The 18,097-nt window shown below is 28.4% G+C and overlaps 1 protein-coding gene across 1 annotated transcript; it reads left to right on the top strand.

The window, feature by feature from the left end:
- Positions 1-8,768: 8,768 nt before the first annotated feature.
- Positions 8,769-12,086, top strand: PWA37_005051 (uncharacterized protein; the record flags this gene model as incomplete). The annotated part of the gene is made up of 1 exon (XM_064861510.1): positions 8,769-12,086. The coding sequence occupies one exon, from the start codon at positions 8,769-8,771 to the stop codon at positions 12,084-12,086; it is 3,318 nt and encodes a 1,105-aa protein (XP_064717187.1).
- Positions 12,087-18,097: the final 6,011 nt, after the last annotated feature.

The following is an 18,097-nucleotide window of genomic DNA, read 5'->3' on the forward strand; positions in this document are numbered from 1 at the left end:
GTTATTCTCTATATGAGATGTGTGTGTTCTACAATATCATTAGAAGGATTATAAAAAATTAATCGTAAGTAAATACTATCCATAAAAAGGGTTAAATCAAAAGAGATAGATATTTAGTAGTGTGTTAGCAAATATTCCCTACGATTTTTCAAGATATGAATGTATTGGTACGTCAAAGTAATGAGAGTATAATGATGTCTAATGTTGTAATAATCAGTAGTATCATTTCAGAACAAATTCCCATTAACCGAAAAGATAACTTTTTCACAATTGTCATTACAAGAATCAGTAGTTTTCTAGTGAAAAGGCATGTTATTTGATTTGATGTTATGCGGATAACCTATTAACTCAATATAATTCAACTTTATATTATGAAATAATAAAAATTATTGTTATTCTTAGTAAATATATTTAACGAACCACTTAAATATAACAATTACTTAAACGTTTTTTGCAGTTTCCCTTATCAATCAAATGCATATTATTGTCCACTGATCAATAAAGAAGGCATATTTTGTTCTTATAGAGTTTTTAATGATGCAAGGCTTTTTTGAAACTTCTTAACCAGAAACAATTAACTTAGAAAGCATATTAATAGTTATAACTTGAGAGATTATGAAGATGAAACTATAGTAAAACACTTCAATCTATATTGCTTCAGAAAACTGTATGAACTATATAGCCCTTATAGCAATATAGTAAATTTATCACCGGTAGTCAGCAACAAAGTTACTATAAATTATGTATTTTTTTTTTAAAGCTTTATCTAATTCCTTGTGTCTTTAGATAATAAATTCCATACTGATCTTTTAATATTTTTAAATTCAGATTTCAAAGTAAAAGATCTTCGTTAAGCTGTTAAATATTGGATTACTCAATGTGGATTGGAAATAGAAAAGGAGATATCTATCTTACATTTAAAAAAAAAAATGCTACAGTTTCACTATATATACTATTAAGAAAATGGCGTATGCAGTATTTTAATTTTACCCTTCTATCGTTAACTGTCCCATAAGGTTGTAAAATTCCATATGTGCTGTAACTGTCACTCGCTGGTTTTACTTTAAAAATATCCTATTCATGAACCAGGAAAAAATGCGATGAAAAGTAAAGGTGAAAGAAAAGAGAAGAAAATAAGATGAGAGAGAAAGAAAATAGCATGGCATCTTATAACATTATTCGAATATATTGCATAATCGCATATATATATATATGTATGTATTTATGTCTATACATAGAAAATCGTCAAAACACATTGTGTGAAATAGGTAAACCTAGGATAGATGGGTCTTGTAGACTTGTAGGCGTGATATAAAGATTAAGACAATTTTGTTGATATAGAGATGACCTACACAAAGAGCAGTAATGTATACATTCAAAATGGCATTTTTAAAAAGGTATTATGTCAAAAGTATAATATTACCACGGTTTGGTGATGGTGGAGAGATTTCAATACTTCCTTCAGTTTTTCATGTTTGAAAAGATGTATTCTATCCTTATGATATGCAGAAAACTGTAACATGTTCGCATTCGCACAAAAGTATGTGACAAAAATTATTAGCAGTGTTCTTGTGGATGATTTAGTATGAATATAGAGTTTAGTAGAATTAATGTTACTGATTCATGAGTTATAGATATGTACAGCTCTATTCGTTCTAAAAAAAGATAAAGATAAATAAGAAGGGTATATAAGGCAATATTATGCAATATATAAATGCAAGTGTATAAACTGAAAGTATTGAAATGGATATTTGGTATTAATAATTATTATTAATTCCATGGTGATAAGATATAGATAATCTTTATGGTAAAGATTACAGGTGCTATAATAATATGTTTGTAGTATTATAATTAATTGTATTGAGTCATTTCGTCTATGAGATGCATTATTGCTAGAGAGTAGATAGTACACCCATTAGGTTTCTTTATTAAAGACTCTTTTTATTATGTCATTAAGAATAATAGTTAAAAAGAAGAGATATTCTTGAGAAGGGAATTAAAAAGATGAAGAATCAATTTTTATTCATGCATAAATAGATTATATAATTATGTATATTATTTTTATAGATTTTTAATAAATTAGAGATCTAATTTACTAATAAGTTAAATTTTGATAATATTAAATACAAAAAGCACTACTTTCCATGGTTTAGAGATATCTTTCTTAATTTAAATTCATCATAATAAATAGCAGGAAAAGTAATAGATTTTTATAATAAAGAAACACAGACGTAAAATGGGTTGTATTGTATATGATTGTTGGAAATGAGTGCCTGTAGTCATTGGATATATAGTAAACATTCTCAATATTATATTAAATAGATTTAGTATACAAAATTATAATAAAGTTCTTCGGTTTGTCTTATTTATATATATAATGTATAATGATAAAATATAGAAGATGAGCAAGGGAAAAAACATGATATAAAAAAAATGTTGGCTTTATATATTTTCATATTTGGTCTGTCTCGTCTGCTTACGGCACCAAATTTATGATGAAGTTTGTTTACGTCTACTGATAAGCAAACAATACGTTCTCCACTTTTTGCTTATCAATTAATGTTTACCAAAATCTAATTTGTCTATTATTTATTCTAGAACATTTGATTCTAGCAATGATATCTGATATATTAATTATATATTAATATGGCATTGAGAATGTATACTATTTGTCCAATAACTAAAGGTGCTAATTCTCATCATTTTTCTTGTAATTGAAAATAGTACTTTAAATTTTTTTTATGTCTTTTTTATATATGGGTGCTTTTGTTTATTTATTCGTATAAATTTATTTAAAATTATAAAAAAATCTAAAAGCAAAACACTACAACTTTAGAAATAGTTGGATTATTTAGCTCCTAAATAGTATGTATTATAATAGGATGTTTTTACATAAGAAAAATAGATCAAATCACATTTTGGCAAATTCTAAAGAATGCAGTATTTACTATATAACGATTATACATCATTAAAGCTTGATGGAATTATTTTGTCACATTTTATCCTCTGTAGAAGAGAATTAACAAAATTTGATATATAAAAAAACAAAAATTTCTCATAAAATATTTATTCCATTTACACTTTCTCTCTATATTATGTATAAAAAAAGAAATAGGAAAAAATTCATTTCAATTTTTGTATTATTAGCTACATAACCTGATGAGAATGAGCGCCTTTATTCATTGGATATATAGTAAACATTCTCAATATTATATTAAACAGATTTAGTATACAAAATTATAATAAAGTCCTTCACTTTCTTTCTCTATATACAACATAGAAATAATTATATACAAAGATTGTAAATAAGATAAAAATAATGTATGATGAAATCCTTGGCTTTATATATGTTAACATTAAGCCATTTTCCTCTACGAACAGTAAGATATTTAATAAACAAACTCAACAACTTTTGGTGACCTCTCAACAATTATTACTCAACAATTTATCATTTAATGTCTGCTAAAATCTTATTGTTCTATCTATTTTATCATAGAACATTCTATTTCAACATAACCATTATAATTAAGAGACCAACTAACATATTAACTACATTTAGGTATTGATTCTGCTGGATTGATATGTTACCAGTTTGAGTAACATGTAAATATATCAAAGAGGAAAAATGTTTGTTTTGCACATTCAACGTTATGGAGATAAGATCAAACAAAATCAAAATAAATTAATATATTATGAAAAATTGCCAAAAGGTAAACATATATAAGTAAACGACTTTACTTATTAATTTTTCAATCTGGATGAATAAGTTATATACACTTTATCATATGTTTCTTTTATATTTATATAATTATTAATTCCGAATCAAAAGATTGAGGGAAAATTACACTACATATCAATATAATAATAATAATACACAATCATAACATGTTGTATGATCACCGACGCTAAGAACATGTATACTAATATTATTCATCCAGAGGAGATTCTCAACACAACACTATGCTCATTACATCTTTTTTGAACAATAAAAAATTTAACAAGTATCAAAAAGTAATATCTTCTTTAATATATTCTCATTGCTTTTTTTTTGATAAAATCCAAAATCAGGGAATCTTGTTTTTATTCTTTTTAGAACATGCCTAAGATATAGAAATATTTCCAGGATCGACCTCTATAAATAATTAAAATTCATCTAAAAAAAAACTAAATCTCAAAACTTTTCTTAACTTCTTATTCTATTCAATATCTACTTCAGTACCAAAGAAATTTCTATAAAAAAAACACTAGTATTTACCACAACATACATCAACGAAAATAAGTTAACAAAGATCACATTTTTTAGTTTTTAAGATAATAAAAAACAAGACAATTTAATACAAAACACTTCACTACATAGTGGGTACCTTTTATCGAATTACTATATGGTAACAATAAAGTAAATTACATTTAATATATACAAAAAAATAAAATAGTTTATGATATTATAGCCACCATTTTATTATTGATGCACAAATATGTCCAATATCCAAATATTGAGCCAATTAAAAATGAATCATTTCTGAGTATCATATTTTTCAAGCATCCTTAAAATAACTAAGAGTTTTGGTGACAAAGACAGTAATACTTTAAAATCGACAAATTGTGGTTTCCAAATTCAGTGATGTTATTGAAAATAATGATTTATTAGATGGCAGATCGAAGCAATTAACTTAGCCAAGTTCAATTCTATCAAATGATAAAAATGCAGCATATTCTTCTATGCTTCCAAAAATATGAATTTTATGATAACTCTATCAAATTATACTGATAGGTTTCCTCTGGATAAAGAATATTAGTATACATAACTTCAGCATAAGTGCTCATAATTTATGAGTAGTATTTTAAATTATTATTATTATTATAAGATTATATAAAGTATTTTTCCCTCTCTGTCCTCTCTGGAAATAAACAATTATACAAATATAAAAGAAACATAAAAATACAATGTGTAGATAGTATTCATCTAGATTAGAAAAATAATGAATAAAATTGTCTATTTGTATTGTTGATCTATTACCTAGACTCAATGAAAATTATGAATAATCAAGATATAGAAATTAGAAATAGTTTTTTTACTTATAACTCTATTTACAAAATACGTAGTATATCTCGTATATACTATTTGTATTATTTAATACAGTGAGCGATTACTTATAAAATATATCGTCAACAATGTTCTATTATAACATATAGGTTATTAATCCACACCTTTTAAGTTTTAACATACATATTCTTTACTTTCAGAAAATTTTTTTCATAGCATTTTTTTCATTTTGATTTTGTTTTAAATGTCTCCGCAATACTGGATTGTACAGAACATAAAGTTTTCTCCTTTTGGCTAATGATCCATTTCCTAAATAGGTAAGATGCCATTCTAGTGAAATTATTAATAGTGGGTAAACTATGTCAAAATGAAACAATAGGTACATTTAACAAAAATAGTCAACTCTTTAGATGACCAATTAACTACTCTAACTAGATCCGATATTAAAAATAAGACAGGAAATTTTGGAGAATTGTGATAGCTGTATTTAATACTAATATGAGTTAACTTATTAGTTAATTGGATCTCCGATTTATTAAAAATCTATAAAAGTAATATACATAGTTATTTAGTATGTTTATACATGAATACAAATTGATCCTTTTTCTTTTTGATACTCTTAAAATTTTTTCTTCTTGAAAATTTTTTTTCTCTTTTAGTTATCATTATTGACAACATAATAAAACAGTGTTTAATACTGAAACTTAACAAACATACTGTCCATGCTCTAACAGGAAAATAATGAAAAAAAATACAATTGTATGCTAATTTTTTTTGACACAACCATTGTTATACAAGCTATTGCATGCATAACAATATATTGATTGCAATATAGCGGAATAATGCTAGTTTGTTTTTGTTTAGATATTTGAACAGTTCCTTTTTAGTGAATCTTAAAATCTTTTGGTGATTTCCCAATTTTCCATACTTTTTTGTAAACTTAGTTTTTTAACACAATTTTTTTTTTATTTTCTGCATGAAACAATAGCTCCATAGTAATTTTTTTTTCACTATGAAAAATCTGCTTTATTTTTTTTTTCTTTTCTTTTTCTTTTCTTTCTCTTTTCTTTTTCTTTTATTTTTCTTTTATTTCTTTTATTTTTCTTTTATTTCTCTTTTCTTTTTCTTTTATTTCTATACAAACTCGTGCAATACTAATTAGTCGTAGACGTAAGTTTCTAGTGAAAATATCGCAATCTAACTATACTCTGACCAAAATAATACTTCCACATTTGGTAATTCTATGGATAATTTTCAGGAAAAGATCAAAATCGCTAGTTTAAAATAACAATACATCTTGCACTTAGACACAGCTAACAGAACTTTGATTTACCAAATATAGTTCAAAGAAACTTCTAGACTCTCGTTGACACAAGAAAACTGAGGAGAGTGATCACGTTATTTTGGAAACAATACAGTATTATGCAAAAAAAAAATAGAAAAGAATAGCCATACAAGAATAAAGTTTTCCTATCTCTCTAAAACTTTTTATTAAGCTTTTAATATACACCAAAACCGAAATTCAAATATTTTTTGACAGTGGCACTATTTTATGTGTTTCCTGCATTATGTGCTCTTGTCTCCTTGAAACATACGTTTTCCCTGATTAGAACTTTAAGGTTAAAATCGTTCCCTTGCTATTTTATTACAATTACATATTTTCATCTGGTATTTTAATAATATTTTAGAAAAATATCCAAACAAATAAACGAGAAATTTCCATGTTGCAATATTAAGGCTAGTCTCTTTACTTTTTTACATATTGGTTAATTTTATGGCATTCTTCCGCGCTAGCGCAACCTATTATCGTTTTACAAAACTATTAAACTTTTTTTTAGTTATTCTGTGTTGTTGAGTACGTTTTCTCTTTAACAACATTTCAAAAAAGAGGTCAGAAAAACCTTTTCAGGTGAAGAAAACAAAACAAAAAAAAGCAATATTTATTTCCGCACCTTATTCTTTTTTAAATGGAAGCTATTGAATCTAACATCTCTGCAGGATTGTAATATTTGCATGTTATTTTCCGATAATATGTATATGCAAAAAAAAAAAATTCAGAAATATGTATAAAATATTTAACACTATTATTATTCGTATAATTATTAGTGAACAAGTATGGCCCTATGTTATTAATCAATATTTTTCTTAAAAAAGTTAACAATAAAGCTTTCTAGATCTTAATTTTAAATAAAATTTTATGAAACAATATTGGTTATATACAAGATATGAGAAGCCATGGACAATATTCAATATTTTTATTCTAGATGTGAAAAGTGATGTGAAAAATTCCACTTTCTATTATTTCATTTCTGGTAAAAAAAACACCTTGTCCTTGCCACAATGTATAAAAAAAGGGAAATAAAACTTTAAAACCCTATCAATTATGAAATGTGCACCATCTGTATAGCAAAATCCAAATAAATGAAATTAGAACACCCTATTTCAATAAAATTGCCAGATAAAAATACCATTTTATTGTGTATAAAGTGAACAACTAGTTCATAATGAACAAGCTAATAGTAAGGTATGTAAGTTTTATGTATATTTTTTACTCTTGATCATAACACATAAAAGCAAAAGAAAAAATGTACACTGCATATCTATCTACTACTATTGGAAATAATAACTAGAATTTCCAGGTAAGATACATTTATACTTGTATATGTTGTGATGCTCCACAACAAAGAAAAGATTCTAAATGTTTATATTTCAAGAAAAAACAGAGGAAAACACTTTAGATGATTTTTGTAAGCCCTACTTTGTCTTAATTTACAATGATAGTGTTTACCATAATTTTTACCCAAGGATCTTGGCAGACCTACTAAAATAAGACACAAATGAATAAACCAATCTTTTACACTAAGTGAACGCCAATTTGAAAATAAAAAAACCTTAATATCACCTTAGAGGGAAATATCATTGTGTACATAGAAGGTAAATAATTTTTTTCAACAATGGTTTCTGATGTTTTTTGCTGCTCCTCCTTTTAATTACATCTATTGAACCTATTGTTTTCGTTTTTTTTTTCAAAAAAAAACGAAAAAAAAAGAAAAAAAAAACCGTGTTTCTATCTGAGATCACAAAAAAAAGAAAAATCAATATATTTTTTTTCATTCATGCTATTGTTACAAGCATAATATTTTATATTTACTTTGCAAAAATCAATGAAATTATCTACTATTCTACAGAAACAAAATATCTTCATCAGATCAGTAAACAACTCTTTTTTTATCAAGCAAACATGATATTTACCTCTTTGTAGGAAGTATTATGTAGTTCAAAAAAACCAATATCTGATTGCAGATAAATAATTGTTATTGATATAGTCACTTTTAGTTATAATGCCATTTCACTGTAACATACTAAATATGCAAGGTAGTAAACGAATCCAATCATTTCCTATAATAGGCAATATCTCAGATCATATCAAAAATAATGATAATATTAATATTAATGAAAATATTCTTATTCAATTTATTGTTCATTATTCTCAAGGATAAACTAAAAGTAAAATGACAAATAGATATTATGCAATCATGAATGCTACCTTATAAACAACTTATTTAATTTTCTTAATGAAAAAAATTAATATAAATACGTGTATGTACCAACGTTTTGGTAACTAACTTCCCATCGATTTGTTTTCCCCATTAGATTATGATAATTATACATGTTACTACACTTTCATAAAAATAACAGTAACAATTGACCAAAGCAAATAAAAATGATGAGTTCTTTTAAAGGTATTTTGGTACTTTTGATGTTTTTACTCATCTTTGTGGATGCTGTAACAATCTCTGATAACACTTATTTAGGCGATATTTCTTTCTCTGTCCCCCTTACTGTTGATGAAGGTTATTTTTTGGCGTTAGTGAGCGGAAACTCTTATAGTTTCACCAAAGACTTGCTTGTGAAAGGTTCACTTTTCATTGGTGATACTGATTCATATGGCAACGGATTTAGCACTACATTCGATGGTTCAACTCTTACAAACGATGGTTTAATTGTAGTTGATAGTAGAAACATTACAGCTAGTTCAATGACTGTATCATGGAGTGGCTCTTTCATTACTAATCATGGAAAAATATATTTCAATGGTTTGGATAGCAATTCTAATAGTTTCACAATAAACCCAAGCGTGGCTTTAACAAATACTGGTTTAATGTCTTTTGGTCAGGATCCTACTTCAGATTATAGTAGTGTTGTCCATCTTAAATCCGGATCTTTTGTTAATATTGGTACTATTTGTTTGAAGAATATTAAAGCATCTTTGGAGAGTTCTATAGCAGGTGACGGTTGCATTACAATAGGTGAAAATTCTGTATATGGTGTACCGATACAGTTAACCTCTGGTACAATCGGCCCACAAACTATATATATGACCTCTCCTTCCTCAATGTTTTATGTAGGCTCATATGGTAACTCAAATAATGTCTATGTCAGAGGTTTTGGTAATGGTAATTATTTGACATTTCGTACTTCTATAGTAGGCCATAGTTATGATCCAGATACTGGTATCTTGACGGTTAACGTGGCCACTATTCATAAAATTAATATTGGTACTGGTTATAACCCACATGGATTTTCAATGAAATCTATAAATAACCACATTGGTTTTAATTTTATCAATAACGCATTAGTCTACAATGGAACTGCTCCAAATGGTTTTCCTAGTGCCTGTATGCCATGTGATTCATCTCCTTGGATACCTATTATTAATTCCACTTCACCCAGTTCTTCTTCTTTATCCACATATTCAAGTGTCTCTTCTAGTTATTCCACCAGTTCTATACCATCTACTTTTGGCTCTTCCAGTTTTACTACTTCTTCACCATCACTAAAACCAAGTGCTATTACCTCCCACATCCCAGGTATAGTTGCTTCTGATGCAGCCCAATTCACCTCTACCTCCTACACCACAGACTCCAACGGTAATAGCAGTCCAGTTGACATTGTTGTTCTTGCTACTCCAGTTCAAAGCACTGTCACAGCATACAGTGCTGGCATGGTAGGTTCAGCTTCTGTTCTTTCTTCATACATCTCCTACATCACTGACTCAAATGGCAGCAGTAGTGCAGTTGGTGTTATTGTTGTTGAAACTCCAGCTGTTAGTCAAATCACCTCCTATATCCCAGGTATAGTTGCTTCTGATGCTACTCAATCCACAATTACATCCTACACCACCAACTCCAATGGTAGCAGCAGTCCAGTTGGCATTGTTGTTGTTGCCACTCCAGTTCAAAGCACTGTTACAGCATACACCTCTGTAATGACTGGTTCAGCTTCTACTCTATCATCCTACATCTCCTACACCACCGACTCCAATGGTAGTACCAAAGCCATTGGTGTTATTGTTGTTGAAACTCCAGCTGTTAGTCAAATCACCTCCTATATCCCAGGTATAGTTGCTTCTGATGCTACTCAATCCACAATTACATCCTACACCACCAACTCCAATGGTAGCAGCAGTCCAGTTGGCATTGTTGTTGTTGCCACTCCAGTTCAAAGCACTGTCACTGCATACAGTGCTGACATGGTAGGTTCAGCTTCTGCCCTTTCCTCCTACATCTCTTACACCACCGACTCTAACGGCAGTACCGAGGCCATTGGTGTTATTGTTGTTGAAACTCCAGCTGTTAGTCAAATTACCTCCTATATCCCAAGCATCATAGGCTCTGCTTCTGCTCAGTCCACAATTATATCTTACACTGCTGACGCCAACGATGGCAGCAGCAAAGTTAACATTGTTGTTGTTGCCACTCCAGTTCAAAGCACTGTTACAGCATACACCTCTGTAATGACTGGTTCAGCTTCTACTCTATCATCCTACATCTCCTACACCACCGACTCCAATGGTAGTACCAAAGCCATTGGTGTTATTGTTGTTGAAACTCCAGCTGTTAGTCAAATCACCTCCTATATCCCAGGTATAGTTGCTTCTGATGCTACTCAATCCACAATTACATCCTACACCACCAACTCCAATGGTAGCAGCAGTCCAGTTGGCATTGTTGTTGTTGCCACTCCAGTTCAAAGCACTGTTACAGCATACACCTCTGTAATGACTGGTTCAGCTTCTACTCTATCATCCTACATCTCCTACACCACCGACTCCAATGGTAGTACCAAAGCCATTGGTGTTATTGTTGTTGAAACTCCAGCTGTTAGTCAAATCACCTCCTATATCCCAGGTATAGTTGCTTCTGATGCTACTCAATCCACAATTACATCCTACACCACCAACTCCAATGGTAGCAGCAGTCCAGTTGGCATTGTTGTTGTTGCCACTCCAGTTCAAAGCACTGTCACTGCATACAGTGCTGACATGGTAGGTTCAGCTTCTGCCCTTTCCTCCTACATCTCTTACACCACTGACTCTAACGGCAATACCGAGGCCATTGGTGTTATTGTTGTCGAGACTGCAATATATGGAAACTCCACTAATCACGGTGGAAAGGCTGTATATACTTTGAGTAGTACTTTGGTTGCTTTGACTAAAGTTGTTAATGGAGTCACTATGATTACAACTTATTGTCCTGAACCATCTGCAACTTCTAAAACAAGTATGACTGCTCTCATCGGATATGGTTTTATTGAACCTATTTATACTAATTCAAAGAACCAACAAGAAGAGACCAACTCATTTTCTGTTGTGTCCAATGCAACTCCAGTTACTTCTATTGCTTTTACCACCACTGGCACAGTGTTTACCAACAATGAAAATCAACTAACATCTAGAAACTCCAGAGAATCTACCACTGTTGTTGTTGTTGGATCTACAAGGGGTAACATAGACGTTACTTCGGAAACTAGTACTGTTGTCAGTACTGTTGAATCCAGAAGACCAGAAACATCTCTAACTACAAAAATGCCACAAGTTTCCCAATTCATTTCTGAGCAATTCTCGTCATCTCCAACTGCTATGACAGCCTCTCATGTAAGTGTACCTTCTCTTGCATCATATAAGGGTAAGGGTAGCACCATATACATGAAATGGAGCGTTGCCCATTTTGTTGGTCTATTATTATTTATGATTATTTAAATCGAATGCAGGTAAAGAATTCTAAAAGAAAGAATTCTAAATAGTTAAATAATTAAATACTACTATCTAAACATATATAATACCCTAATATTATATGTATTGTATATTTTTTCCTTTGACTCTTGTTTTCCAGTTTTGTTAAATACTTTGGCTATGCTTAATCAATAAATCTTGATTAGCGAACTTACCATCATATAACTTTGAAATCAACTGATCATATTTCAGAAATATACGTATTTTAAACCCCTTTTAATCAAGAAAAATTGTAATTATGAAGATTTAATGCTAGTTTAATTCAGAGATCATAATAAAAGGATTGACACATATCTTAAAAACTATTATAATATTTCTCTACCTATGTTAGTATTCGAGAACTTGACTAGATGAGTGATCATTAAATGCGAAGCAAGAATGTCTTAAATCTTTTTCTTTCTATATTCCCTTATTATTTCCTCTCTTTCCCATATATATACGTACACACGGGGATGAAAATAAATAATATATATATATATATATGCTAATTTGATAACACTATTGCCCCTTAAGTCAATTAACTACATATATATATGTACATTTACATAAATATGCTAACTCTTATTACTTTCATTTTTGACTAATGATTCCACTTCCACCTCTTTTATTTTTGTAACATCATATTTGACCCTAAATGAAATAAAGTATTGAAAAACTATTATTCTCACACGAATAGTAGAAAGATACCATAAAATTACTCCGACAATATTCAAAGCAATGAAAGTTTTTTTGATTAACACAAAAAAAGTGTAAGAAAATGAGGTGTCAAGATATTTTTCAAATACCCATAATTGCACACTGATGATATATTGTAATTACTATGTATGTTAAGAGCATTATACACAAATAATTCAGATATGCATTATATTGTAATATAGATACCCTTTGTTCTATAAATATATGGCATCTCTTCTTGTATTTTGCTGGATGTAGAGATTTCAAAGTTTCAAAAGAGACAAGAAAATTTCCCCTCTACACTTGAAAAATATCGTAATAACAATTATCCTAAGATTTCGATAATGTGGAAATTTTCTTTTTAAATAAGGAACCTGTAAAACTATCATAACACATTCGTATTTTTACAAATATTAATTCATAGATATAGTATGCCTTGTTATTTTAATGTTATAATGGAATCAAACTCTTATTATTTTTTTTTTGAATTTCAATAACTTCTCATCATTCTTTGTTGCAGTTAGAGATCCATATACAGTATTAGACATCCAGTCATAATAATGTCAGACTAATTCTTAAAAAAAGTAGATTTTCTGAATAGTAAATTGAAAGATTAACATGTTAATACTCCACCATAGTATATTCTTAAATGTTGTTCAATGTTCAAAGATCGAGATAAAATCTCTTTTTATTACGTTATTTTTCAAACATTAAAATAAGATCATCTGAATAAAAGACACAACAAAAATTATTGAACAGGGAAAGTAGTACAGTAGAATAGAATAAAGATATAATCAAAATATTGTTCATTATATCAAATCAATTTGTCTTTTATCATTATTACCATAAGCATTGAAAATCAACCATAAATCAAATCCATGTGTAATAGATTGGAATTAGTGAGGATAAATATCCTGTAAGATATGAGTAAAAAGATGATATAGTAAATTTGTTTATGGATATAGCATAATTGTATTTATGTTTATAACAGTTATCATTATGTGTTAATTTCAAAAGAGTATTGCATATGATCATAAATTATTATAACAGTATCATTCGATGGATAATGAAGTGATATAGAAGATATAATTATATTTTTCATATTGAAAATATTAGTAAGGGATGGTGTTCATGTGTTATTGGAGTATACTTTAATAGTTATATTCATAATAAAAGTGGTAGTGACACAAAAAATGGTCATAGTTTGTCAATAAATATCTTCCATAGTCACAGTCTATGCATGGAGTAAGTCGTTATGAGGTTATTTCTGATAGTCAAATATAAATGATTATTAGACATACAGTGGTGTAACTATGTCATGTCAAATAACTGTTTGATAATATTCAATATTATATCATATGAATATGTAAAGAAGGCAGATAATAACTGGCTATTTATAAGTGAAGTTGGTTACTTATATACTTGGTTGTCGATGAGAGTGGTTATTATTGTAATTAATTTTTTTTTTCGAACTATTTTTTCAAATTTTGAAACAAGGAAAATTGACAATTGAAATTTGAATGAAATGAGTTTGGTGGATAATGAAGAAATAGTGATAGCTGATGCTAAGAGTAATTAAGTGTGATATGTTTGTGTGGTATCGTCCTTGTCTAAGACATAATATCAAGAGAAGTTGTATATTAATGAGAAGTTCATAGTTTAAGAGTGATACCATACAATCTACCAGTTATTAATGTCTAAATGAAGTAAGCAGTTTAAGAATAAAAACATAATTGAAAGTAATAGTGGTTGATATGAACTTAGTCTACTATGTATAAATCCATAGTAAAGATACATGCTAATATCATGATGACAGATACTGTGAATAACATTGTATGTTATAGATGTAAAAGAGCAATAAAATTTACTAGATGATATCACGATAATAAACCTAGAAATGTAAGTGTAAATATAAGATGCGACAGAGTGACCATTGATGAATCAGATTAATCCAGTGTATTAAGTTTACGTTGTTTACATCTTTTCTACATCCTACACATGAAAAGAAAATGGTCTAAATTTATTGACTTATTTATCACGAAATAAATAACTCTATCGTTGTTATTTTTATTCTTTCGAAAATTGTGGTTCACTCATATTTTGTAATTTAAAGAAAGAGAAGTGATATATATGTTTCCGAAACTTTTTAGAAAGAGCTCATTGTTTTGCTTACCTTGGTATAGTTGGTGGATTAAGTATAAATTGTTCATATAATCATTTGACATGGGAAATAATTTTTGCTCTACTCATGGGAAAAGATATATTGGACAGTTTTTAGAGAATTATGAGAAATATTCTGTGCCTAATAATACAAAATTATTTTCCAGAAAACAAGATCGATTCAAAAATAATCTACATGTTCTATATGCAGTGAAAGCCACAAATTTGAAAAATCTGCTTACGTTTTTCATTTCAAAGAAGACTTTGATAAATAGATTTATGTTAAACACTATACCATCTTTCTACTGTTTATGATCAAGCATTTATCCTATGAAAATATTTAAAATGATATTTAATTTAAATAATCTTAATTGTTTATGGAAATATAGTTTTGTAGATTTAACATTTGGGATTAGAGTCTCAGGGATGCTAATATGGTATCTCCTGAACTATAGTAGACTTAAAGTCTAACGTTGTTATGTTTTAAGTATTTAGTAAATTGGATTTCTCGTTTATTGAAAACCCATGCAAATAGTATATATTGTATTTATTATTAAATACATATTGATCTTTCACAACTTTACTTCTTTCAAAAAAATTACCAACGATCTACCAAAATCAGTTTTTAACAAAAAAGATCTTGTGAACATACGATATATTGTCTAATTATATTATATTGGACTCAACTATATCATAATCCAATGTTGATAATTATCCCTACAATCTATCAAACTGGATCAAAGACCTCTTTAAGTGAGCTTTGATATAAAATTTCCTACGTGGATTATTTGATAATCGACTACAAAAACTCACACATTCTAATTTGTATTATTGACAACATCATTTCTCTTATCTCATCATGTTTCAGAACATCACACGCGAGGATTAAATAGTTACAACTTAATAAATAAGTACTCATAATGAACCTTTAGAGCCTAGCATAATTTTTCCATATTTGTAAGTTAGACAATCAACAAATATTATTATTGTTGTTTATTTATTAAAACAGGTCTCTTAGCACTGTGGTTTGAAATATAAATAAAGATCACTTCTCTGGAGAACTTGTAACAACTCTTTATTTATATATAATTACAACTGTAGATATTTATAAGTTTTTGTAATGTTTTGGGTCGATCTTCTCATCACAAGATTGTATATTAAGGTATTCATGAAATCGGATATCTTGCTTCAATACTATTTACAAAACGTGAGGAATTAATACTAGCTAAATAGATATAAACAGAATATAAACAACACCCTAATACTTTTGATTCTCAAAAAACTTGTGTTTTAACAACAATACAGCCAAAACAGCATAAATTAACATATTCAAGACCTCAAGAACTATAAATATACGAAGGATTGATATGACATTTCCCAAACTTTCATGATGATTAAACCAAATGCAAGAATATTATTAAGAAAGTATTGTCAAAAAAACATAAAAGAAAAATCAAATATTCCCCATCATACCACTTTAAAAGTGTTCTTCAAAACAATTCAAAAACTGGATAAATACAGCAGAAATATAATCATAGATTCATAAAAACGAATAGGTTCTTTCTGTTTTGTCTTATCCTTGTAGAAAAAAAAAGATTGATAAAATAATTATCTAATGGTTGCTGTTTTGTTTATTGATGTTTAATACAAGATTTTACAAAATATATTATCGATTGTTACGCGTCTGCAAATACTTTCATGTAATAGAACTTATCCTAATGTTAACGTAATAATTTTATTGTTAATAAGATCCATAGGGATATAAGTAATTTATAAGATGATGTATTGTCGTGATAGTGAAATACATTCACAGATATCTTTATACATTCATGTTGGGGATGATATCAGAAAGTAATTCTTACTATAGAATAAGGCCAGCAACAACAAGTTAAAAACTATATCTGAGTATAAATAAGAGTGTTTGTATAACCAATACAGAAATTATATCAATTACAGAAAATGAATTCTTTGACAATTACCCATATACAATTCATATTTTTATTCTCAAGAGTACTATGGTATAGTTCATTTGAAAAAGTTATGACAACTACTGTTCTAGAAAATTAACTGTCAGAATGCAATGATCTTTCCAAACTCAAAAATAAGAGAGAAGGAAATACTTTCAGAAATAGTTTTGTGGATTGTGATTTCTTTGAATAATAGTAATAGTCATAGCATATGAATAATCATTCTGTAAATTCATAGTTGCCTCTCCCACACCTCACATTAACAATATATATTTTATTATAGTATATTAAAGTTGTTAAGAATTGGTGCTCATAGTCATTGGATAAATAGTGAACGTTCTCAATACTGTAATTGGATAAATATATATTACAAAATTGTATTAAAGTTCTTCCATCTTCTTCTGTATGTATAACACAGAAATGATAATATGTGAAAAGTATGCGGGAAAAGAAACACGATTTGAAAAAATGTTGTCTTTGTGTATGTTAAATTTTGTTACTTCTCTTCTATGAATGGCAAAAATCAAGCAAGCAGTATTATTAACATTTTGTGACATGTAAGCAACAGTTCCTCAGCATTCCAGTGGTGTCATATGTTGGAATCTCATTGTTCCATTTGTTTCATTCTCAAATATTCTATTTCGACGACATAATAAAAGTAACAGTATAACACAGAAATTGTTAACATTCAACAACAAATAATGGAGTTATAAAACCACAATAATTTAACTGAACATTAATAAATAATCCATATATACTAACATAATGAAAGTTTAATAAACTAGCATAGCAAAGAACACTTTAAACAGACTTCTATCCAGAGAACTTGAAATGCTAATGTACTTCATTTAATAGTTGAACTATGATAATATCTAAGAAGGTATATTGATATTTTAAAAACACAACATATATTATCACACTATGAATATATACCAATTCATGTTAGAAATAAAATATACCACTGCATATTGAAATCTGGTTTTCTATCTAATGAAAGTTCCAACATCACTATTTAGAGATAATTACTACAAATACTCTTTTCTTCTTTTCTTCTCTTAATCTACTTTTCATCTCATCGTTGATGGAAAAACTGCTGCAGCAAAAAAATTCTGTGATGACATCGAGAAAAAATATTTAAAAATTTTAAAAAATACAAAGCACGTAACTGTGTTTTGA

The sequence above is a fragment of the Arxiozyma heterogenica genome (assembly GCF_036370985.1).
Source record: "Arxiozyma heterogenica strain weizmannii chromosome Unknown scaffold_7, whole genome shotgun sequence".
NCBI classification, from domain to species: Eukaryota; Fungi; Ascomycota; class Saccharomycetes; order Saccharomycetales; family Saccharomycetaceae; genus Arxiozyma; species Arxiozyma heterogenica.